This window comes from Bos indicus x Bos taurus, chromosome 1, assembly GCF_003369695.1.
Source record: "Bos indicus x Bos taurus breed Angus x Brahman F1 hybrid chromosome 1, Bos_hybrid_MaternalHap_v2.0, whole genome shotgun sequence".
In the NCBI taxonomy this organism is placed as follows: domain Eukaryota; kingdom Metazoa; phylum Chordata; class Mammalia; order Artiodactyla; family Bovidae; genus Bos; species Bos indicus x Bos taurus.
Genome location: NC_040076.1, coordinates 152,988,004 through 153,013,233, shown reverse-complemented (window position 1 = coordinate 153,013,233; position 25,230 = coordinate 152,988,004). Strand labels below are relative to the sequence as shown.

Below are 25,230 nucleotides of genomic sequence, written 5' to 3'. Positions count from 1 at the left end.
CTCTCATGGCCAACCGCCTTTTGCAGTGTAGTCAGTACCAGCGCCCACCCTGAGCCACTCCACACCCCGACCTCTGCCCCTGCACTTTCAGGCCTCAAGTTACAAAGACCAGTGTTCTGCCCACACCTAAGATGACACTGGCACCCCACTCCAGCACTCTTGCCTGGAAAATCCCATGGACAGAGGAGCCTGGTGGGCTGCAGTCCATGGGGTCGAGAAGAGTGGGACACGACTGAGCGACTTCACTTTCACTTTTCACTTTCATGCACTGGAGAAGGAAATGGCAACCCACTCCAGTGTTCTTGCCTGGAGAATCCCAGGGACAGGGGAGCCTGGTGGGCTGCCGTCTACGGGGTCACACAGAGTCGGACACGACTGAAGTGACTTAGCAGCAGCAGCAGCAGCAAGATGACACAGCTGTTCTCTCGTCCGCCTCCGACCTGGTTTCCAAGAATGCAGCGGTTTTTCAATTCCAAAACCAGTAAGGTTCAGGGCAAACCAGCAGATTAATCACTGTACACCCTAGCCCTCACACCCACGGTCAGAGAAGAATCAGTTCAACAACTCACTGCTCTGATTTTCAGTTTATTTTGATTTCTGGCATCTTGGTATTTGCCTTCATTTTTATAAGTTTAGCAGCACATTCAAAAGAAGGTTAATTATACATACTATCCAGTGATGTCAGGTGTTTGTGGTCAGTTTTCTGGTTCCTGAAAAAAATAACATTTTCTTGTTTCTCATCAGTTCAGAAGTGAAATCAGCGCAACAGTCACGGGTACTTGTGGACACAGCGTGCTAGGGTAGTTTCCAAAGTTCTGTGCTTTGCTGCCCCAGCTGCCCTGCAGCTCACCCTTGCTCTCCGCCTTGTTTCTCTGACCTTGAGGTGGTTTTAGAACTCTCTAGGCAGGCCTTGCTTCTTTCAGTGATGCCTAGAAGAAAAATTCTCCCCCTCACAACGTAAACTCCCCAAACAAAGGAATGTTTGACTGTTTTGTTCCCTCCTACACCTTGGGTTTCTGGCAACCACAGGCCTTGATGACTGTTTCTTCAAAGAAGGAACATCTTGAACGCCAAGCTGGCCTGCCCTAGCTGGTGTTTCTTTCAATCCAACCCCATCTCCCTCAGAGTTGAAAGGAATTCGCCCAAGTTTTTGTACTTTTGACGCCTCCGTGCCTGTTCTCCATATCCATATTTTTATTTTCTATTTCTGTTGGCGTTTCCATCGATTTTGGTGGCGAGGGTAGGGGTGACCACGATCGGGCTAATCCTGTGCCTTCAGGATGCCATTTTGAAACTAGCGCCCGGACATATTCAAGTTTGTTTTTAACTTTAATGTATATGTGAGTATGCCTACTTATTTCAGGCGTGCCTCCACAGCACTTTTGGGGTAACACGCCTTTCGGTGGGTTGGCCAGCCCCCTCATCTGGGGCGGCGCTTGTGGGGGGGCGGGATGACCGCCCTCACGCGCCCCTTGCGTACCCCCAGCCTGCGCAGTCGTGCTGCGCGAGCCTCCCACCCACCCCTCGCCCCGCCCCCGCCCCCGCCGCCGGGGGGCGCCAGCGCGGCCGCCCATTGGCTGAGGCGCCTCCCGACGAGCCCCCCCGCACCTTGCGCAGGAGCCACCTCCCCGCGCCCCGCTGGCCACGCCTCAGTCCGCCGGCGCCCCTCGGCATCGCCACCCGCCTCTGACTCTCTCCGTCGGGTCTGCTGCCGCTCCCTCTGCCCAGTCCGGCCGGGCAGCGGGCACGAGCAGACCCAACAGCAGCTCCAAGCGCGGTGCCCGAGGCCAGGCTCTGCTTCGTCCTCGAGCCCCTCTGAGTGAACACTGGCTGTCGCCATCATGGTGAGTGGAGGAGGCCCAGGGGGCTCCTTGGGGTGGCCAGGACGCTGAAGGGGGCCTGGGGCGGCACCCGGAGCGGGGCTGCCGGGCTCGCCTGTCCTAGGGGCCCAGCCTGAGGGCGGCCGAGGCGGCCTGGCACGGCCTCTGCGGCACCGAGGGCGGGCGGAGGGGATGAGGCCGGGCTGTCGGAGCCCTGGGGGCCGCCGCCCAGCACGTGCAGGGCTTGTGGCCTTCGGGCCGCAGGAGCCGGGGTGTCCGGGGCGCCTGGCACTCGGCCCGCGGGGCGCCTGGCACTCGGCCGGCCGGGCTCCGGGCGGGCCCACGCCACCCCGGAAGGCTCATTTCCCGCGCTCACCGAGGCAGGCGGGCGGCCCGGCCTCCGCGAGATGGCGTCGGGCCTGGCGGCCCGTGAGGCGCACGCGGGCGGGACGCCGGCGGGCGGGGCCCCCACGGGCCGGGGCGGGGCCGGGGCGGGGGCCTGGGGGTGTGTCCCTGCGGGAGGGCGCGGGCGCCGCGGGGACCTCGTGCTTGTGCGGCGGCAGCAGCCGCGCCGACCTCGGGTGAGACGCCATCATCTCCTCACGAGGTCGGCGCTGCCCTCGCCTCGGAGCGGCCGCGGAGTGGGGAGCTCGAGGAATTTTTAACTTGGGAAATTCTTTTCCCTTAAAGAAACCAGAAACCTTCCAACAGAGCGTCCCTCCAGTATTAACGGGGTCTGTTGGGTGACATTTATGAGCGTTTTGTTAAATGCATTAGAGTTGATGCCACCTCGAGGAGCATCTCTTGAGAACAGTTTTGACCAACCATCAAGCTTCCGATGATGTATATAGCATTAAATACTGTAGTGTAGTATATCGCCTGTAGTGTAATAACCAGTATACACTATTTTTAGAAGTAAAGGGAGAAAATTTATATAGTTTATTAGTGCACACAAAGTTTAAAGTAAAAGTTTACAAGTGTATGCCACTGCTGTTTGTACTAATTGTGTCTTGTACTTATCCACATCAGTAATTACTTAATAAGCTGAGTTACTGTGAATGTTTACAGTTTTGTTCGTTTTTTTTTTTTTAAGAGGGCGGGGAGAGAAATGCATATGTTTATTGATTTTTTTCTTATATAAAACTAGCATATTAACTCATTAGAAAGTAATCAATGTAAGGAAGTAGAGGTCCATCTTAAACTAGGTATGTAACCACTCTGAAGTTTTGATGTATGTCCTCCCAGATTACTTTCATGTATGTTTTGCAAATAGGTGTATTTTATAAAAAGTGTACCATACTATGTAACAGTATATTACAACCTGTATCCTTCACTTAATATAGTGGGCCTTATTCCAAAGAGAAATTTAAAATAATTTTGAATACATAACTTCTTACTTTACCAAAAATTGTGTACTTATATATTACTATCACTTATTTTTATAATGAGTAATTTGTGTGCATTAAAACAGTACAATAATGGGTGTCTTTGTGAAAATGTTTTGGCCTATTTATTCTATTAATAGCTTGAAATAAATTGCCAGGAGTAGAATGAATCCCTGGTTGAAAGGTTATACCCATATTATAACAATTTTGAACTATGATAATTTTTTCCTAGTAACTCTTGGTGAAGGATATACTAGTATATATTCCCACTAGTGGTGTGTAATATCACCCCCTTTCCACGCAGCGAAAGGTAGTATATGTTTTAAATTTGCCAGTCTAATTGGAAAATATTCCACTTGTGTTGATGTACTTTTTTTTTTTTATCACTAGTGAAGTTAAAGTTTGTCATTAACGTTTTCCATTTCTCTTTTTTCTATTCTTGATCCACCTTTCTATTTGTATTTGTCTTTTCATGGTGATTTATAAGAACTCTATATTAATATTTACATTTGTCATATATAATGGAAAAAATTTATAGTGGTGATAAGGAGAGACCCTTATTTCTAGTTTCAGCATAAATTACTGTCATGTTTTACTTTGAACTTAATGATAATCTAGAATTAGATTGATAGAAAATAAAGTTCTTTCATTTACTTTTCTTTAAATTAAGAAATACTGTATTTTATCAAATGATTTTTCTGTGGTGAATTATAGTAACAGATTTCCTAATAACCATACTTGAATTTACAATAAACTGTTCTTAACTGTGTATTTTTTGTATGCTGCTAGACTTTCCCATCTCTGTGTTGGGTGCAGGAGTGTACCATCTTAACCAGATTTTGGGATAGTAGTCATATCCCATTTTTTTCAAGACTAATGTGTATTTTTGTATTCTTGCCTTTTTCTTGCTTAGCTTTCCCAGGATTGTATGTTTATTGTTTGGATTCCACCTCCCCTCCCCTGAGAGTCGACTCTTGGATTTACATAAAAGGCTTTATTCTGATTTTCATGTACAGTTTCCTTAATAGAATTTCCTGTGGCTCAGACAGTAAAGCGTCTGTCTACAATGCGGGAGACCTGGGTTTGATCCCTGGGTTGGGAAGATCCCCTGGAGAAGGAAATGGCAATCCACTCCAGTACTATTGCCTGGAAAATCTCATGGACAGAGGAGCCTGGTAGGCTACAGTCCATGGGGTCTCAAAGAGTAGGACACTCACTCCATTTTTTTCTTTAATAACTACTTCCTTCTCTGGATGTAACACTGATGACTGCAAATTACAGACTTTTAGTCTGACCTAGTCAGTATACATAGATTTCAGTTTGCTTGCATGTAGACTTTAATAGTTGAATGAAATGTTGTCAAAGAGCTGACATCGCAGATGCTTTAGTGATGATAAGTTTTATTTCCAGTTTTTAGTTATCTTTGTCACTTGATCATTCAAATATAAAAGGGAATCCGTTACTGAAAATAGTAGTGATGAGAATTGTGTATATGATGGCCTCCAAGTTCACCCTTACTTAATATTCCAGAATTACTCATTTTAGAACCCATCAACTCACTTGAAGGTGTAATTAAGAAAAATAATTACTTCTGTCATCTAATTTACATGTAATTTATTTTCTGCATGTTATTGATTAGTTATGATTAATTCTTTAACACCAAACTTTTAGCTTTAACCTAAAATAGCGTCACTAGCTCAGTGGACATGAGTTTGAGTAAAATTCAGGAGAAAGACACAGAAGCCTGGTGTGCTGCAGTCCATGGAGTAGCAAAGAATCAGACACAACTTAGCAGCTGAACAGCAACAGGAATTCATTTGTAGAGTATTTTTGGCAATAGTTTAAAAGTACGCAAAGATTGTCTATTGGTTGTGGATTTGTATGCATAAGTTATGTGCTGCTAATGCTAAGTGGCTTCAGTTGTGTCCAACTCTTTGCAACCCAATGGACTGTGACCTGCCAGGTCCTCTGTCCATGGGATTTTCCAGGCAAGAATACTGGAGTAAGTTGCCATGCCCTACTCCAGGGGATCTTCCCCACCCAGGAATCAAACCCACGTCTCCTGCAGGCAGATTCTTGACCCACTGAGCCACCTAGGAAGCTCATATATAAGTTAATAATTGTATGGAAATATACACACAGGCAGTTTTAAAATCCCTGTTGTTTACGCCTCTTGAAAGGAGTACATTCCTTAGTTTAGCTTTGAGCGCCATCTGCTGGCTAAGGAATAGGATGGACAGAATGGTGCCTTCCTTAAGACTTGACCCTAGTGAAATCACTAGATGAATTTTATACTTAATATCATGTAGAAGGCAATGGCACCCCACTCCAGTACTCTTGCCTGGAAAAATCCTATGGATGGAGGAGCCTGGTAGGCTGCAGTCTATGACGTCGCTAAGAGTCAGAAACGACTGAGCGACTTCACTTTCCCTTTTCACTTTCATGCACTGGAGAGGGAAATGGCAACCCACTCCAGTGTTCTTGCCTGGAGAATCCCAGGGATGGGGGAGCCTGGTGGGCTGCCGTCTATGGGGTCACACAGAGTTGGACACGACTGAAGCGACTTAGCAGCAGCAGCAGCATACTTAATATCACAACGTGTACAACCCAAATTTTTCTTTTTCTCAGATTACTGTTTTTTTGTCTCAAATATCCATATTACTTAAAAGAACATGAGATTAGAACTTTACTCTTCAATTCTGCCAACAATATCACGGGGTTTTTCAACTGACCCTATGCAGATTCGGGGCCAGATAATTCTTGGTTATGGGGGGTGGTGTTGGATTGTGTGTTGGATTGTAGGATGCTTATTATATCTCTGGTTTCTACCAACCAGATAACCAGGTTTGTTGTTGGTCAGTCACTAATCACTGTCTGACTCTTTGAGACGCTGTGGACTGCAGCTCACTGGGTTTCCCTGTCCTTCACCATTTCCCCAAGTTTGTTCAACTCATATCCATTGGGTCAAGGATGCGATCCAACCATCTCATACTCTGTCGCTCCCTTCTCCTGGAGCCTTCAATCTTTCTCAGCATCAGGGTCTTTTTCAATGAGTCGGCTCTTCTCATCAGGTGGCCATAGTATTGGAGCTTCAGCATCAGTCCTTCCAATGAATATTCAGAACTGATTTCCTTTAGGAACAACTGGTTTGATCTCCTTGCTGTCCAAGGGACTCTCAAGAGTCTTCTCTAGCACCACAGTTCGAAAGCATCAATTCTTCTGCACTCAGCCTTCTTTATGGTCGAACTCTCACATCTGTACATGATTACTGGAAAAACCATAGCTTTGACTATACAGACCTTTGTTGGCAAAGTGATGTCTCTGCTTTTTAATATATTGTCTAGGTTTGTCATAGCTTTTCTTTGAAGGAGCAAGCAACCTTTAACTTCATGGCTGCATTCGCTGTCCACAGTGATTCTGGAGCCCAGGAGAATAAAGTCTGTCACTGTTTCCATTTTCCCCCATCTGTTTGCTGTGAAGTGATGGGACCAGATGCCATGATCTTAATTTTTGGAATGTTGAGTTTTAAGCCAACTTTTTCACTCTCCTCTTTCACCTTCATCAAGAAGCTCTTTAGTGCCTCTTCATTTTCTGCCATTAGGGTGGTGTCATCTACATATCAGAGGGTGATATTTCTCCCAGTAGTCTTAATTGCAGTTTGTGATTCATCCAGCCCGGCATTTGGGATGATGTACTCTGTAAGCCACACTGGTGGCTTAGATGGTAAAGCGTCTACCCGCAATGCAGGAGACCCGGTTTCGATTTCTGGGTCGGGAAGATCCCCTGGAGAAGGAAATGGCAATCCACTCCAGCATTCTTGCCTGGAAAATCCCATGGACGGAGGAGCCCGATAGCCTACAGTCCATGGGGTTGCAAAGAGTCGGACACGACTGAGCAACTTCACTTTCACTTTCACTCTGTATAGAAGTTAAATAATTAGGGTTACAATATACAACCTTGCCATACTCCTTTCCCAATTTTGAACCAGTCCATTGTTCCATGTCCAGTTCTAACTGTTGCATCTTGACCTGCATACAGGTTTCTCAGGAAGCAGGTAAGGTGGTCTGGTATTCCTGTCTTTTGAAGGATTTTCCAGTTTATTGTAATCCACACAGTCAAAATCTTTAGCATAGTTTAATTGATGAATTAATTCATTAATGAAGCAGAAGTGGTTGTTTTTCTGGAATTCTCTTGCTTTCTCTATGAACCAGAAGATGTTAGCAGTTTGATCTCTGGTTCCTCTGCCTTTTCTAAATCCAGCTTGAACATCTGGAAAGTCACGGTTCATGTTCTGTTGAAATCTAGTCTGAAGTATTTTTAGCATAATCTTCCTTATGTGAAATGAGCACAATTGTATGTTAGTTTGCACATTCTTTGGCATTGTCCATCTTTGGGATTGGAATGAAAACTGCCCTTCTCAAGTGCTGTGGCCACTTCTGAGTTTTCCAGATGGGCTGGCATACCGAGCGCAGCACTCACACAGCATCGTCTAGGATTTGCAGCAGCTCGGCTGGAACTCATCACCCCCACTAGCTCTGTTGCAGTAATGCCTCCTAAGGCCCACTTGACTTTACACTCCAGGATGTCTGGCCGTAGGTTAGTGACCACACCATCATGCTTCCCCAGATCATTAAGACTTTCTTTGTACAGTTCTTCTGTGTATTCTTGCCACCTCTTCTGAATCACTTCTGCTTCTGTTAGGTCCTTACTGTTTTTGCCCTTTATTGAGCCCATCTTTGCATGAAGTGTTCCCGTGGTATTTCTGATTTTCTTGAGGAGAGCTCTGGTCTTTCCCTTTCTGTTATTTTCCTTTACCAGGTACACCCCTCAACTGAGAAAACCAAAAGGTGCCCCCGGGTCACAGAATCTTCCCCAGGTTGAGAATCAATGTTATCATAACCCTTTTTACTCCAGCACAGTTTTCTGCGTGAATACTGCACCTCTCAACTGAAATACATCTATCCATTGTGGTTCACATACAGCTAATAATAGAAATAGTTTATCAAATAAAAAGGTATTGAAAATTCATTCACAAATGAAGGGGAAATTGAAGAGAAAGTCTGTAAGAATTTCAGAACTGCCTTGAGTGTTTGAATGTGAGTTAATTGAAAGAGATTGGTAAATTTTCTATCTTGGAAAGAAATCTAGTCGAATTTCTCTATAGTTCAAGGTATGTGACTTATGTAATATAGTCCCATTTAGAAAAAAGTTATAAAACATTAAAAATGGAAAAGCTTTAAAATAGTTTTTGTTCTCTCTGACTTCATTGTCATGAAATATCACTGTAACATAGTTAAAGGAAAGAGTTAGGAGATGTTCAGATAGAAACACAAAGTATGTTAGAACATTAGCATGAGCATGAATTAATAGAGAAAAGCCCAAACACTCCAATTTGGTAATACAGCAATTTTTATTTCATCTCTATAGCAGTTTGTAGAAATCTTAAATTTATCATAATTTCTGGCATCTAACAAAATAGGAACTCTTAATTTCCATTATTGTAACTAATTTCTATAACATTCTGCTAATATTTTCAAAAATATCTATCGGTTTCTTTTGTCCTTGTTCCTGTTTTCCTTCATAAGCTAAGGCATAATATCTTCATCTTTACCTTGCAGCCTTTTGTGCTTACTATTATTGTTATTGTTGTTCAGTCATTCAGTCCTGTCTGACTCACTGTGACCACATGGACTGCAGCATGCCAGGCTTCCCTGTCCTTCACTGTCTCCCTGAGTTTGCTCAAACTCATGTCCATTGAATCGGTGATGCCATCCAACTATCTCATCCTCTGCCACCCTCTTCTCCTTTTGCCTTCAGTCTTTCCCAGGGTCAGGGTCTTTTCCAGTGAGTTGGCTCTTCACATCAGGGGGCAAGAGTTTTGTAGCTTCAGCCTCAGTCTTTCCAATGAATATTCAGGGTTGGTTTCCTTTAAGATTGACTGGTTAGATCTCCTTGCAGTCTAAGGGACTGTGAAGAGTCTTCCCCAGCACCACCATTCAGAAGCATCAGTTCGGCGCTCAGTGTTTTTTATGGTCCAGTTCTAACATCCATTCATGACTACTGGAAAAACCACAGCAGTGGACCTTTGTCGGCAAAGTGATGTCTCTGCTTTTTAATATGCTGTCTAGGTTTGTCATAGCTTTTCTTCCAAGGAGCAAGCGTCTTTAACTTCATGGTTGCAATTAGCGTCCACAGTGATTTTGGAGCCCAAGAAAATAAAGGCTGTTGCTGTTTCCATTTTTCCCTGTCAGTTTGCCATTAAATGATGTGACCAGATGCCAGGATTTTAGTTTTTAGAATGTTGAGTTTCGGGCTAGCTTTTTCACTCTCCTCTCTCACCTTCATCAAGAGGCTCTTTAGTTCCTCTTCACCTTCTTGGATTAGGGTGGTGTCATCTGCATATCTGAGGCTGGTGATATTTCTCCCAACAATCTTTGATTCCAGCTTGTGATTCATCCATCCCAGCATTTTGCATGATGTACTCTGCATAGAAGTTAAATGGGCAGGGTGACAATATACAGCCTTAAAAACAAATTATATTTCATAGCATCTATGATTTTAGCCTGTGAATCTAGTGATGACATCTGCTTTCCAAATTACAGTCTGCTGCAAATCCTGAGACTCCAAACTCAACCATCTCCAGAGAGGCCAGCACCCAGTCGTCTTCAGCTACCACCAGCCAAGGCTATGTTTTACCAGAAGGCAAAATCATGCCAAACACTGTTTTTGTCGGTGGAATTGATGTTAGGGTAATGTATTCATGTTTTCATTTATTGAAAGTGTTTTGTGAATAGTGGGATTTGGGTAGTGTTGTAAACATAAGGAGAAGGAAATGGCAACCCACTCCAGTGTTCTTGCCTGGAGAATCCCAGGGACGGGGAAGCCTGGTGGGCTGCCGTCTATGGGGTCGCACAGAGTCGGACACGACTGAAGCGACTTAGCAGCAGTAAACATAAGACTTTTTTTTTTTTTTTTTTTAAGTACTTCATGCAGGTTTGGAATTGTTTTTATGTATAACCTTTAGGGACTAAAAATATCTTTGATATAGATGTGTAGTTTGGGGATGCTTGGAGGAGATATTTCCACATCACCAAAACTTCTTTATAGTATCATTGAAATTTTTGAATGTTGAATTTTTACTTTTAAAAATCAAATTCTTCTGCATAGATGGATGAAACAGAAATTAGAAGTTTCTTTGCTAGATATGGTTCAGTAAAAGAAGTGAAGATAATCACGGATCGAACTGGTGTGTCCAAAGGGTGAGTAAAACATATGTTCAATATAAATTATAATAAATACCTCAACTATATAGCATGTATAGAATTCCAGAAAAGAAAAAATCGAAAACGGATTCTCACATTTGCATAAGAGAAATTTGTTGCTTTGTAACTTTCATGTAGAGGGTAAGTTTTGCTGCCAGCTCTTTTATTTAATCATTTGCCTAGTGTTTGTATTTAAATATTTCTTGTCTTCATTTCACATAAGAGGATTAGTCAGTTTTATCAAAGAATTGTTTTCTTCATACGTTTCACAGTATCTTAAATTTTAATGATTTTGCCATAGATAATAAGTTAAACTCAGATTCATAGGTATGAATTTTTTGTTAATTAAGTTCCTACATTGCCTTAATCTTTGTGAATTCTGACACAAATCTGTAGATCAGGATAGGAAAGTAAAACAGTAGTATTTATAGAGAATCTACCATGTACATCTTACAGTTATTTATCTCAGTATATTTTTCATCCTTTATCATTATTTAGTCAGTTATAGAACACTAGTTTTAAACCATGTACTGATACGGTGGTGATTTTATGCTTCATCTCTCTGACTTTCTAGCTATGGATTTGTTTCATTTTATAATGACGTGGATGTGCAGAAGATAGTAGAAGTAAGTAATCTTCTTTTGGAAAAAATCTCTCATGTTATGGATGTGGTGTTTAGTATTATTTGTGTCCTGAATATATATTCATTCTTTTATAAGATATAGAAATAAATATATTTCCTGTTTGAAACTCAGGCTTGGAATAATTTACATAACTTAATCAGAACCTCTGTATTTTTGATTGAACATCCAGCTTCATGAACTGGAGACAGGAATGATTAGAGACAGAGTAAAGGTTTTTTTTTTTTTAATCAAATTCCATAACTTCTCAAAATTTTATTAGAGTGAAGGTAAGTAAGGTGGTTTCATGCTGTAAGTTTTGATTTGGTATATTCTTAACACTGATCTTACCTGATACTAGTAATTTTAGAGAACTTGGGTATTAATCAAAGTCTTGGAAGTAAAGACTTGGACATTAATTCTAGTTTTGATACTGTTTTATTTTCAGTCACAGATAAATTTCCATGGTAAAAAGCTGAAACTGGGCCCTGCAATCAGGAAACAAAATTTGTGTGAGTAAAGAAATGAATTGTTCTTGTTGACACATGTGTGGCTTTTCAGAGAACTGAAAATAGGCTTTGTTTTCTTTTTATTCTTTAAAAAGGTGCTTATCATGTGCAGCCACGTCCTTTGGTTTTTAATCCTCCTCCTCCACCACAATTTCAGAGTGTCTGGAGTAATCCAAACGCTGAAACTTACATGCAGCCTCCAACCATGATAAACCCTATAACTCAGTATGTTCAGGTAAGAAGTACCTCCGCTCCTTTTTTTTATTTTTTTTGGTGTGTGTATTATACTAGAGATCTTATTATTGATGCGAGCACCTTAAAGAGTAAGCCCGTCTTAGTTCTTACCCTCTATGGAGTCATGTCAACGATTTCCATAGTAGGTGACAATACTGAGCTGTTTGAATCCTTCTAAAGGATGGGACACTGTGTTAGAAATGTCATTCTTAGCGTTGCTTGTTCTTGTTATTGTTCAGTTGCTAAGTCCTGTCCAACTGTTTGCAACGCCATGGACTGCAGGATGTCAGGCTTCCCTGTCCTTCACTATCTCCTGGAGTTTGCTCAAACGCACGTCCATTACTTCAGTGATACCATGCAACCATTTCATTCTCTGTTGTCCTCTTCTCCTCCCACCCTCAGTCTTTCCCAGCATCAGGGTCTTTTCCAGTGAGTTGGCTCTTTGCATCAGGTGGTCATATTGGAGCTTCAGCTTCAATATCACTCCTTCAATGAATAATCAGGGTTGATTTCCTGTAGGATTGACTGGTTTGATCTCCTTGCTGTCCAGGAGACTCTCAAGAGTCTTCTTCAGGATCACAGTTCGAAAGCATCGGTTCTTATGTGCTCACGCTTTATGGTCCAACTCTCACATCCATACATGACTACTGGAAAAACCATACCTTTGATTATACAGACCTTTGTCAGCAAAGTGATATCTCTGCTTTTTAATATGCTATCTAGGTTTGTCATAGTTTTTTTTTCCAAGGAGCAAGCGTCTTTTAATGTCATGGCTGCATTCACTGTCCACAGTGACTTTGGAACCCAAGAAAATAAAGTCTACCACTGTTTCCATTTTCTCCCGTCTATTTGCCGTTAAGTGATGGGACCAGATGTCAGAATCTTACTTTTTTGAGTGTTGAGTTTTAAGCCAGTTTTTCCACTTGCCTCTTTCACCTTCATCAGGGAGCTCTTTAGTTCTTCGCTTTCTGCCATTAAGATGGTATCATCTGCATATCTGAGGTTGGTGATAATTCTTCTGGCAATCTTGATTCTAGCTTGTGATTCATCCAGCCCAGCATTTAGGATGATGTACTCTGTGTAGAAGTTTATTTATCAGGGTTACCACGTACAGCCTTGCAATATGCCGTTCTCAATTTTGAACTAGTCCATTGTTCTATGTCTGGTTCTAACTGTTGCTTCTTGATCTGCATACAGGCTTCTCAGGAGGCAGATAAGGTGGTCTAGTATTCCCATGTCTTGAAGAATTTTCCTTAGTTTTTTGTGATCCACACTTTGAAAGGCTTTAGTATAGTCAATGGAGCAGAAGTAGTTGGTTTTCTGGAATTCTCTTGCTTTCTCTATGACCCAAAACATGTTAGCAGTTTGACCTCTGGTTCCTCTGCCTTTTCTAAATCTAGCTTGTACATCTGGAAGTTCTTGGTTGACATGCTGTTAAACCCTAACTTGAAGGCTTTTGAGCATTACCTTGTTAGCATGTGAAACAAGGTCAATTATATGGTAGTTCAAACATTATTTGGCATTGCCCTTCTTTGGGATTGAAATGGAAACTAACCTTTTTCAGTCCTGTGGCCACTGCTGAGCTTTCCAAATTTTCTGCTATGCTGAGTGTGACACTTTAACAGCATCATCTTTTAGGGTTTGAAATAGCCCAGCTGGAAATCCCATCACCACCACTAGCTTTGTTTGTAGTGATGCTTCCTAAGGTCCACTTGACTTCACACTCCAGGATGTCTGGCTCTAGGTGAGTGACCACATCACTGTGGTTGTCTGGTTTGTTAAGGCCTTTGTTATACAGTTCTTCTGTGTATTCTTGCCACCTCTTCTGAATCTCTTCTACTTGTAGTAAGTCCTTGGCGTTTCTGTCCTTTATTTCGCCCATCTGCATGAAGTGTTCCCTTGGTGTTACTTCTTATCCTAAGCTTAAGTCTGCTTCTGTATAGTTGGTAAGTCTTTATCTGAGAACTGATCACTGTAGCCACATGGAATATATCTCCTTTCTATTTTTCCCCCAAATAACTCCTAAAATGCTTGAAGACAGTTTTCTTCATGTGTTTACCTGGTTTATTCTTTCCTAGGGTCAACTAGTCTTTATTTGCAATGATTTCCAGGTGCCTCTTCATACAGATTGTTGATTTCTAGATGTATTGTGGTTCTAACATGGATAAATTTCTGACGATTTAATTATATTTGTAAGTTCTATGAGTTTCTGGCATATAATTTGTCTTGTCTTGATTTCTTTAATATTGAAATTTGGAATACTTGTCTCCTGTTGATAATAAATAACATTTATTTTCTTCCTACTTCAGTTTACCTTCTTCGTTCAAAAGACATTTTATTCTTAGGAAAAGAAATAAAATAATAGTGAAAAGGCTCTGCAGTATCTCTCGTTTATTTGCATTTTTCATCTACCTGAAGTATAGAATATATCTTTTCTTACATTAAAAAAAAAACAGCTACAAGAAAAGCCCTGCTTGTTCATAAAATTTACCATGAGGTATTATTACCTGTTCTGGTATATTTTTGTATACTAGTACCTAGATATTTTCAGTCAATAAATATTTATTGAAATATTTTTTGAATATTTATTGAAAATATTTATTGAAATATCTCTTTTCCAGGTTGGGGTTGTACATTGCCCTTAGCTTTTAGAAGTAAAACACAGAAAGAGCCAAAATGTCTATGGGGCGTATTCCATGTTACCCCAAAATACTGTCAAAGGAATACAAAACTGCCTACGAATATCTTTACAAAACATAGCACACATGTATTCATTTAATGCTAACATGGAAATCTGTTCTAAGAGCTTCATCATGATTAAGAAAGAACTTCTGGGTGGGAATAAATATACAAAAAAGATGAACTTGGGCTTGCAAAATCAGTCACTGCCTTTATTTATCTCTTCCTTCTCCCAGCCCAAAGGCTAACATTTGACAGAGAATACTTATTTCTTCATGAAAGCACTCACTCAGAATTTTGGATTGGATATAAAAAAATGAAGATTTCCTTATTTTCATGTTTTTATTGCATTGGGAATGATACTCCTTTCTGATTTTTAAAAATGTACGTTGTTCATTCATTCTTTCTGTAAACTTTGTTTGCAGGCTTATCCTCCTTATCCAAGTTCACCAGTTCAGGTTATCACTGGATATCAGCTGCCTGTTTATAATTATCAGGTAATTTAATAGGGATCAAAATTATTTACTTTGGAATATTATTTAGGCCTTTATGTAAATTTCCCTAATAGTTTGTCATTTAAAAGTAGTTGAGTGTGCCTAAAATTTAAGGAAAAACAGAATTAGTCTAAAATTAGGGCTTCTTTATTATTTAGAATAAGAATAATATTTTGACAGAAATGAGCTTAGCAAGCTTTCTCTTGTACTGTCTTACAAGTTTTGGTGTCCTCTTCTATATTTCAGCATGTAGTCTTCATTTGCTGTCTAATAGCTAAAACATACAGGCTGGATCTTATGAGTCTTTATAGAGGCATAGGTTGAGATAAAATGGTTACTCAGTTCTTAGAGCATTGAATTGCAATTATGTTTGATAATGTTTATTTTAGTTGGCTACTAGAATTTCTGTCCATAGATAATGACCATATCTGTGACACTATGGTAATAAATTCAAAGAGCTACTGTCTCTTGAGTTTTCCTGAAAACCAACTCCAGAAAATTGAGAAAAAGATGAAGTTAATATATGAAAGTAACAATAAAATCATACATATCATAAAGTACTTTTCCATTGTCTTGTTATAACAAGCTCAAGGAAACCAACACCAGTACTTCAGCATTGTCTATTTCAGATCCTTGTGACAGTGTAAAGGAATATTTAAGTAAGCGTTCTTTTCTTTCTTTCTTTTTTTTTAAGATGCCACCGCAGTGGCCTGCTGGGGAACAAAGGAGTTATGTTATTCCTCCGGTAAGGTGAAGTAGCCGAGCATGTACTTCCTGTTCTGTATTTTAAAAGTATTTTACTGTTACGTATTTCTTGACCCTTGCCATATCAAGTATGCCTGGAAATATTTTAAATGCCTTTTTACTTTATGTGTTACATTTCTTTGCAACTCAAGTGTACACACACACACACACACACACACACACACACACACTCCCATGGGAGAAACTCTGCTTTTTGTTTCTCAGATTATTTTGTCTGTACTTGAGCAATGGCCGCCCTGCATACCCCGGTGCTCAGAATATGTAACCAAGAAAGGTAGTACTAATACCTGTGCTATTTATAACTCCAAGGATTTATAATTAATATTGAATCTGCATCGAGTTTTCTAGCCAAAAAAAAATCTGTTGAGAGAAGCAAAAATGTTTTGCTCTCAACACTGTTACATAAGAAAATGAATAAAACAGAAGAGGAAGCTACCTCTAAAATATCTGAGCCTTTGTTACCTTCTGTCTTTTATCAGGATTGGATATTTGAAGGACATAATGTGAGCAAAAATCCTCAGGCACTGGGAAATTCCCTTCCCATTCCCATATTATATGTTGAAGTTTCTTACGGAAATTCTCTAATTCTAATTATGTTGACATTTCAAAATATAAGATTCCCATATTGCATTTCAACTATTTAGTTTAAAATAGTTTCTGAAATAATGTAATTGAACCTCAGAACAATACACATTTAAACTTTCAGTGTGAGCTCACTATTTTGAAGACTATCTAATGTATATCTCTTTAATTACACTTTTATCCTTTTAAATGTAGGCTTATACAACCATTAACTACCACTGTAATGAAGTTGATACCGGAGCTGAGGTTTTGCCCAGTGAATGCTCGGTTCATGAAGCTACTCCGTCCTCTGGAAATGGCCCACAAAAGGCAAACGTTGAATTGTGTTCATTAACGTTTATGTTTCTATATGTGCTTTATTCAAGTTTTAATAATGGCTCTTTGAGAAACAGATATCTTTGCTCAAATTTAAATATAAAAAGCTTGAGTTACTGACTGAAAGCTTCACAATTTACGTAAAAGTTAATGAAATTCTAGGTACCTGCAAACCAGTTACTGATTTAGTTGTCCTTCCCTTTCTTCCATTTTCATTGGGTTTTTTTGGTTTGTTTTTTAACCATGGTTTAATAAATATTAACATGGTTTGACAGAGTCCAAAGGGTAGTTTTCCTCAAGAATCCTACTCTTCAAAAGAGGGATTAGTGTGGCTTCTGTCCGCCTGTTTTTCACCAGTGTAGACATTTGCTTAGATGAATCACATTGCACAGTTGTTCATGGCATTCTCACCACAGCATCACATCTAGTGGCAGTCCTCGAGAGTGCTGGGCTCACTAGTAATGGAAATACTTAAATAGAGGGATTTCTTTTTATCATTTTAGAGCAAATCCCTGTAATCTCTCATTCTTGAATTCTGTGTCTTTTGAATGGATGAGGATGTGAAAAGTAATTGATCTGACTGGAATATGCACAACACTGAACGATTCCCATAACAGTAAACAATTACCATTGGAGTATGTGTACTTCCTTCATGTATTTCTCAATGGAAAAATTTTTTAATTACTGAACTCTGCAGTGAAAATAATCCCAGATTTGTGATACAATTTAAATTTTTAAAAAACCACCAAAATAACTTACAGTTATATTATCAGAGTTTAACCTGAATAAATGTTTCTTGAAATGTTGAGGGCTCACTATTTCCAGTCTAACAGGAAAAATTAAAAAGACTTAAAAACAGCTATCTGAAGGCTTGACTAATTGAGCTTTCTAAACCAGTACTCTATCACTAAGTTTATGAAACAATTCTTAAATTTGGTATAAAAGTTACATACTATGTGACATGGTAAAAATGAAAAAATTGGATGAGAATTCTTTAGAAATAAGTGTATGTATTCATTAAGATTTTTCAAAAAGCTTGTTACCAGTGAGTAAAAGAATGAATAGTCTTTACTGAAAACTTCTGTGTTTCAGAAATCTGTGGACAGAAGCATACAGACGGTGGTATCTTGTCTGTTTAATCCAGAGAATAGACTGAGAAACTCCGTTGTCACTCAAGATGACTACTTCAAGGTATGAAAAGAATTATATGTAGGATAAAAAGAACACTTGTCACCCATAAAGCATCTTTTTTTTTTCCTGTGGTATACGTATGTGTATATATATATATGTGTGTGTATATATATGTGTGTGTGTGTGTGTGTGTGTGTGTATATATATATATATAGAGAGAGAGAGAGAGAGAGAGCTTACATAGAGCATATAATTGAACTCTTAGCTTTTGACTGTAGCCTGAGAGTGAGTTTTAAGTAGCAGTGTATCTGCTTAAATCTTGGTATAGTGTAGGTTACCCTTAGGGAAGAAATCTTTAGCAGAAGCGTATGATTTAGGTACTAAACAGCAACAATAATACTGTAATTCAAAGGGTTCTCGAAAGTTGACCAAATAGGAAAAGAAAATTTTAGATACCAAAAACAGAACTTAGAGTATGTGGATCTTGGACTAAGGAGAAGAAGGAATTGAATACTCAGCTGATGCACTTGAACCTTTTGGTGGAAGACGTAAGTAGTAAAAAGAGCTGAGTAGAAAGAAAGTTGATTCAGAGTTGGTACAGTGGAGAAGAATGTGGGTGTTAGAATTTAAGAATGGGTCTGCAGTTTCTGATCCTAGTGCTATCACCTTGGACAAATCACTTAGATCTTACTAAGGCTCTAGTTTTTACAAGTCTGAAATGAGTCTCTAAGATCCCTTTAGTTCTCAGTCTCTGAACATGGAAAGGAACTTGTCGCTTCACCAAAGGAAGAATATTGTGGTTAGTAAAGGGAAGTTTTTTGTTGTGTTTTTACAGCAGGCTTATTGAGATACAATTTTCATATCCTGCAATTCACCCATTTAAAGTGTGCAATTTAATATTTCATAGAATATGCACAGAGTTGTACAGTCATAACTGCAATAAATTTTAGAGTATTTTGATCACCTCCAAAATAACGCCCCCTACCCATTAGTCACTCTCTGTTCTCCCCAACTCTCTAGCCTTCAGTTCAGTTCAGTTCAGTTCGGTTGCTCGGTTGTGTCCGACTCTTTGCGACCCCATGAATTGCAGCACGCCAGGCCTCCCTGTCCATCACCAACTCCTGGAATTCACTCAAACTCCTGTCCATCGAGTCAGTGATGGCCATCCAGTCACCTCATCCTCTGTCATCCTCTTCTCCTCCTGCCCCCAATCCCTCCCTCTTTAAGAATTTGCCTGTTGTGAGTGTTTCATGTCAATAGAATAATACCTGTTACCTTTTGTGACTGACTTCTACCGACTGAAATGTTTTTGAGGCTCATCGATGTTACAGCATGTATTAGTACTTCGTTTTCTTTTTATTTATGGATCTACCAGTTTGTGTTTATCAATTCATCACTTGCTAGACATTTGGCTTATTTTCCACTTGGAGGCCCTGATGAGTAATGGTATGAACATTTGTGTACTAATTTTTGTGTGGACATAGGTTTTTATTTCTCTTGGGTATATACCTAAGAATGAAATTGCTGAGTCAAATAGTAACTATGTTTAACTTTCCAAGGAGCTGCCAGAATTTTTCCGAAATGCAGCATTTTACATTCAAAGGGAAATTTTAAACCATTGCTTTGTATTTTAAAACAGGGAAAGGCGAATAACTTTTTTCCACCAATGAATGGAAATAGGATAAAACTTCAAGCATTTTTAGAAGAAGTACTTGGGGCTTCCTTTAATACAAAAGACTAGAGCTGTAGCAGAATTAAGTTCTTAGCCATCTTCTCAATAGGGAGTAGACTTAGTCATTTAAAGTTGACTTTTGTTCTCTTGTTTTTCATTGTACATAGATAGTAAATTTAAAAGGAAAGAATTGGGGGCCGTGTGACAGCTTACTTTGCCCAAGGTTCTGAAGGTTAAACAGGCAGTACTAACGGATTTGTTTGTAAAGCAGAAACTCTCTACCCAGCGAATCTTTACACTTGACTTTTTACCTGGTACTAAGCAAAGGCCTACCTTTGAACCTTGCAAAGTTTTCTGCTCCTCTGAGCAAAAAGTTGGAAGTTGTCTAGTATCTAGACCTGTTTATTTTGATTAGCTAAATGTTGTTATTGTTGTTTTAATTGAATTTAAATGTACTAAGGCAGGATATGGAGAAGGAAGTGGCAACCCACTCCAGTTATTCTTGGCTGGCAAATCCAATGGACAGAGGAGCCAGGTGGGCTACAGTCCATGATGTCGCAAAGAGTCGGACACAACTGAGCACTCAACACAACACAGGATGTACCCTCTTTCCATGATAAATTCCACTCTTAATTCCAGCCCCTTCATAATCTTTCATACCCTGTCTGATTTTTTAAAATACTTGAGTTTGTGACCACTTTTCTGGACTTTAACCTAAATAGGATATTACCCTGTTAACACGTTACATAATTTCCAGAAGCTACCCTTTATATGATAGCGGAATTTAATTCCTAGGAAAAGGACACAATTAAGCCAAAAGCACAGAGAAGAAAATACTTTTATTATGTTATTACTGGTTCTCAAACTTCCCTGGTGGTTCAGACGGTAAAGCATCTGCCTACAATGCGGGAGACCTGGGTTCAATCCCTGGGTTGGGAAGATCTCCTGGAGAAGGGGATGGAATTAGAGATACCAAAGGAACATTTCATGCAAAGATGGGCTTGATAAGGGACAGAAATGGTATGGACCTAATAGAAGCAGAAGATATTAAGAAGAGGTGGCAAGAATACACAGAACTGTACAAAAAAGATCTTCACAACCAAGATAATCACGATGGTGTGATCACTCACCTAGAGCCAGACATCCTGGAATGTGAAGTCAAGTGGGCCTTAGAAAGCATCACTACGAACAAAGCTAGTGGAGGTAATGGAATTCCAGTTGAGCTATTTCAAATCCTAAAAGATGATGCTGTAAAAGTGCTGCACTCAATATGCCAGCAAATTTGGAAAACTCAGCAGTGGCCACAGGGGTGGAAAAGATCAGTTTGCATTTCAATCCCAAAGAAAGGCAATGCCAAAGAATGCTCAAATTACTACACAATTGCACTCATCTCACACGCTAGTAAAGTAATACTAAAAATTCTCCAAGCCAGGCTTCAGCAATACGTGAACCGTGAACTTCCAGATGTTCAAGCTGGATTTAGAAAAGGCAGAGGAACCAGAGATCAAATTGCCAGCATCTGCTGGATCATTGAAAAAGCAAGAGAGTTCGAGAAAAAAGATCTATTTCTGCTTTATTGACTATGCCAAAGCCTTTGACTGTGTGGATCACAATAAACTGTGGACAATTCTGAAAGAGATGGGAATACCAGACCACCTGACCTGCCTCTTGAGAAACCTATATGCAGGTCAGGAAGCAGCAGTTAGAACTGGACATAGAACTGGTTCCAAATAGGAAAAAGAGTACGTCAAGGCTGTATATTGTCACCCTGCTTATTTAACTTCTGTGCAGAGTACATCATGAGAAACGCTGGGCTGGAAGAAGCACAAGCTGGAATCAAGATTTCTGGGAGAAATATCAATAACCTCAGATATGCAGATGACACCACCCTTATGGCAGAAAGTGAAGAGGAACTTAAAAAGCCTCTTGATGAAAGAGTGAAAAAGTTGGCTTCAAGCTCAACATTCAGAAAACAAATATCATGGCATCCAGTCCCATCACTTCATGGGAAATAGATGGGGAAACAGTGGAAACAGTGTCAGACTGTTTTTTGGGGCTCCAAATTCACTGCAGACGGTGACTGCAGCCATGAAATTAAAAGACACTTATTCCTTGGAAGGAAAGTTACGACCAACCTAGATAGCATATTGAAAAGCAGAGACATTACTTTGCCAACAAAGGTCGGTCTAGTCAAGGCTATGGTTTTTCCAGTGCTCATATATGGATGTGAGAGTTGAACTATGAAGAAAGCTGAGCGCCGAAGAATTGATGCTTTTGAACTGTGATGTTGGAGAAGACTCTTGAGAGTCCCTTGGACTGCAAGGAGATCCAGCCAGCCCATTCTAAAGGAGATCAGTCTTGGGTGTTCATTGGAAGGGCTGATGCTAAAGCTGAAACTGCAATACTTTGGCTACCTCATGCGAAGAGTTGATTCATTGGAAAAGACCCTGATGCTGGGAGGGATTGGAGGCAGGAGGAGAAGGGGACAACAGAGGATGAAATGGCTGGATGGCATTACTGACTCGATGGACATGGGTTTGGGTGAACTCTGGGAGTTGGTGATGGACAGGGAGGCCTGGTGTGCTGCGGTTCATGGAGTCGCAGAGTCGGACATGGCTGAGTGACTGAACTGAAACTGAACTGAACTGGTTCTCAGCTCCATCCTTCTACATTGTAAGGCCTCATTTCTTGTATCTGCACATCTGTTGGCAACAAAGTGAAAGGAAATTTTTGCATATACTTTAATTTTTCTATTCATTTCCTTAAAAATTACGTATCTTCATTATAGCTTAAGGATATGCCTTTAAAGATGCCAAAACTTGTATCTTTTAACCTAAAAGCATAGGGTTTCAGATTGAAATGGAGTGCTGTTCTCAAACCATCATAAAGCCATGATTTCTGTTAGATGTATTTTAGTAAAAATAAGACTTTTAAAAATTTCATGTTTTTCACCAGCTGTCTTTGGGACATCAGTGCAGAATCATGAATTAATAAGAATCTACATATTAGAAAATGAGATTTCTAAGTCCTCTTTTTCTGAGTCACAGATTTTTTTAACTGAATTGTTGAATAAAACTGATCATTGGTACATTTGTTATCTGAAAGTTCAGGAATGCTTTCACAAAAGGATCACTTTTCTGTCATTATTTATTGTTTTAAATCTAAGAAAAATGCTTTCTTTTAAGTAATTTTCAAGTCTCTTAGGTCATAATGGTAATAGGAATTTTCAATGAAATTAAAATGGATTATTTCTGTCTTTTCTAGGATAAAAGAGTTCATCACTTTAGAAGAAGTCGGGCAGTGCTTAAGTCTGTTTGATCCTCTCTGCTAACTTTCTAGTCTCATAGGAAGTCACAGGTTTTGAATAGTAAGAGACTGAAAGTTTTCCACTGTTATAGAAATTTAATTCTGAATTTTGATAAATCACACTCAGACTTTATATGTTATATTAGATTGCTTAGTTTTATTTTACATTGAAACTTTTTCATTAGACATTGACTTAGAAACTGGTTCTGTGTTGAATATATAGTTAAAAGTAAAAAAATAATTGAGACTGAAAAGAATAACTTTAAGATATATCTGTAAGGATTTTTACCTGACGTTTTAAGAGTTTAAAAACAAATGCTGATTTTTTGGGAAAAAAAAATTGTTTTAGAAAACCTATTTTGAAAGGTCAGAATTTTGATAGTTTAAATACAAGCACTTCACTTCTCCAACAAGTACCTATGAACAGTACAGTATCTGCAATATTGTGCTTTTATGATTTGTCTAGAAATTTACCACAAAAGCAGAGTTTTTAAAACTGAATTTTTAATCAGTGAAACTCAATGTATAGTTAGCTTTATTGAAGTTTTCCTTATCTAAACCCAGTAAAACAGATTCTAAACAAACAGTCCAATCAGTGGGTCTTATGTTTATTACTTCAAAATACTTTATCTTTTATCTAGAATCCACACATAGAGGTATCTGATGGGATGGTAATTAGGATAACTAAAATTCTGGGCCAAATTTTTTTTTAAAAGAATCTAAAACAAACTTAACTTTTCTAGGTACATAAACTTCTTAGTTGAGTTACCATTCTTTTTTCTTTTACTTTTTTTTTCCCCTTGAAATGTTAAACTCAATGGCTGTATTTTAAATTGTGCAAAATATTGGTATTAAAGAAGGCTGAAACTTTGTCACTTAAAAGTTAATCAGAGTATCTGAAAGGAATTGTTTTTATAAGAAACATTAAAATATTAGCTATTTGTTAAAGAACAGATAGATTTTAATTTTTTTTTAGCCTGTTATTTTTCTTTCTTTTTTTTTTTTAAGTAAAATATGTCCAGGAGAGTCAGAGTAGTTTTGATGTTTCTAAACCACAAAAGTTGTTTAGTAATAAGCATATCCCCAAAACACACTTGAGTTAGTTAACAGTCCATTTTTAGATTAGGTGGCTCCTCCTCAGACATTGGAAATCGTGACAAGCGCCTAGAGATCCAGAGCCCCTTTGCTGTACCCACAGTCTTGCTTCTCCAGTCTCCACTGTTCCTGCAGGTGCTCCTGGAACAGCGATGTAAAGGAAGGAAGGAGTAGTGTAAGCAGTTTGAGGGTTAAGCCTTGGAAGGAAAGGGTAGCAGTGGGATAATCCCTTTCTAAGGGAATCACTTGTAGCAGTATCGTTTGACCTGCCATGGGTTTAGAGGAGCTTCCTGGCTTTTCTGTCTTGGGCCAGCCCCTTCATTAAAACACGGAAACTCCGTATAGCCCTGTCCTGACGAGGCTTCCATGGGCCGTGCCATCAGTGCCCGTTGTCTTATCACTCCTAATAATTTTCGTTCTGAATCTGAAGGGAAGAATCTTTTAACTTAATGATACCCAAGAGGGCTTTTTTATGCCTCAGAATTTGAAAGTGCCCTGAAATTTGTTCTTTTAAAAATTCTCTGTACTTTTTTGTGTGTGTGCTATAACATTCTTACATGTATTATTCTGTGATTAAATCTCCAGGTTACTAAAAATGATACCTAAATTCTAAAGAGCCAATTCTCATTATTCCAGTATGACCTTATTCCCTTAAGAAAAAGGGAATAAACATTTTGTCTGCTATTTTGTTGGACTGAAGTATTTAAAAGAGTAAGGTAGAAGAGACAAAATCCTGAACCTTTCAAAATGGAAAATTAATTTTAAATTTAAAAATGTGTTCCTATTACCTATGCTGATACTGTCTTTGCATAAATGAATAAATAGAAATAAAGAAACATTTTTTTCAGAAGTGTTTTGACCTGCTTACTCATCTCATATTATCTTTAAAAAATGGTGAGAATTTGGGTGGGTAGTATGTGACAAGATTTAGTGAGATCCTTGAAATTCAGAAGTGTAAATATTGTTCAGTTTCTTAAATCTGTCCAAGTTAGTTTATAAGAGCACATTTTGGTACATTGTAGTTTTGTTGCTTTATCTTATGAAGCTGAGATATTTTCATGAGGAAATAATTTCTTTTTTTGATTTTCTATTTGGTTAGTTCTGACCAAGCTTAAATAAAGTTTATAACATTTTGGGACCCTAAAACTAGACTATATATGTATCTTAAAACTGTTGCTTTAAATATGCTTGATAATTTAAGCACATTTGAAGTTAAGGATTACCACAAAATTCACAAAAAAGAGCCAAGCCATTAGGATGGAAAAAAATTTTATACCACGCCTTTTTTTTTTTTGTAAAAAATTGCAAATTATGGCAAAAATCAACTCCATGAAGTTTGGTCACCCCTGTAAGAAACGTAT

General features: G+C 39.2%; 1 protein-coding gene across 1 annotated transcript; it reads left to right on the top strand.

The window, feature by feature from the left end:
- Positions 1-1,672: 1,672 nt before the first annotated feature.
- On the top strand, positions 1,673-24,719 carry DAZL (deleted in azoospermia like). Its single transcript, XM_027552727.1, has 11 exons — positions 1,673-1,844; positions 9,808-9,954; positions 10,373-10,464; positions 11,042-11,093; positions 11,536-11,599; positions 11,692-11,831; positions 14,935-15,006; positions 15,698-15,748; positions 16,546-16,659; positions 17,758-17,856; positions 22,733-24,719. Exons 1-11 carry the CDS (start codon positions 1,842-1,844, stop codon positions 22,784-22,786), a joined length of 888 nt encoding a protein of 295 aa, XP_027408528.1. The 5' UTR covers positions 1,673-1,841; the 3' UTR covers positions 22,787-24,719.
- The last annotated feature ends 511 nt before the right edge of the window (positions 24,720-25,230 follow it).

Coding starts and splice junctions, on each gene's coding strand:
- DAZL (XM_027552727.1), top strand. Junction 10,465..11,041: donor CGAACTGGTGTGTCCAAAGG/GTGAGTAAAACA, acceptor CTGACTTTCTAG/CTATGGATTTGTTTCATTTT. Junction 17,857..22,732: donor CTCAAGATGACTACTTCAAG/GTATGAAAAGAA, acceptor TGTCTTTTCTAG/GATAAAAGAGTTCATCACTT.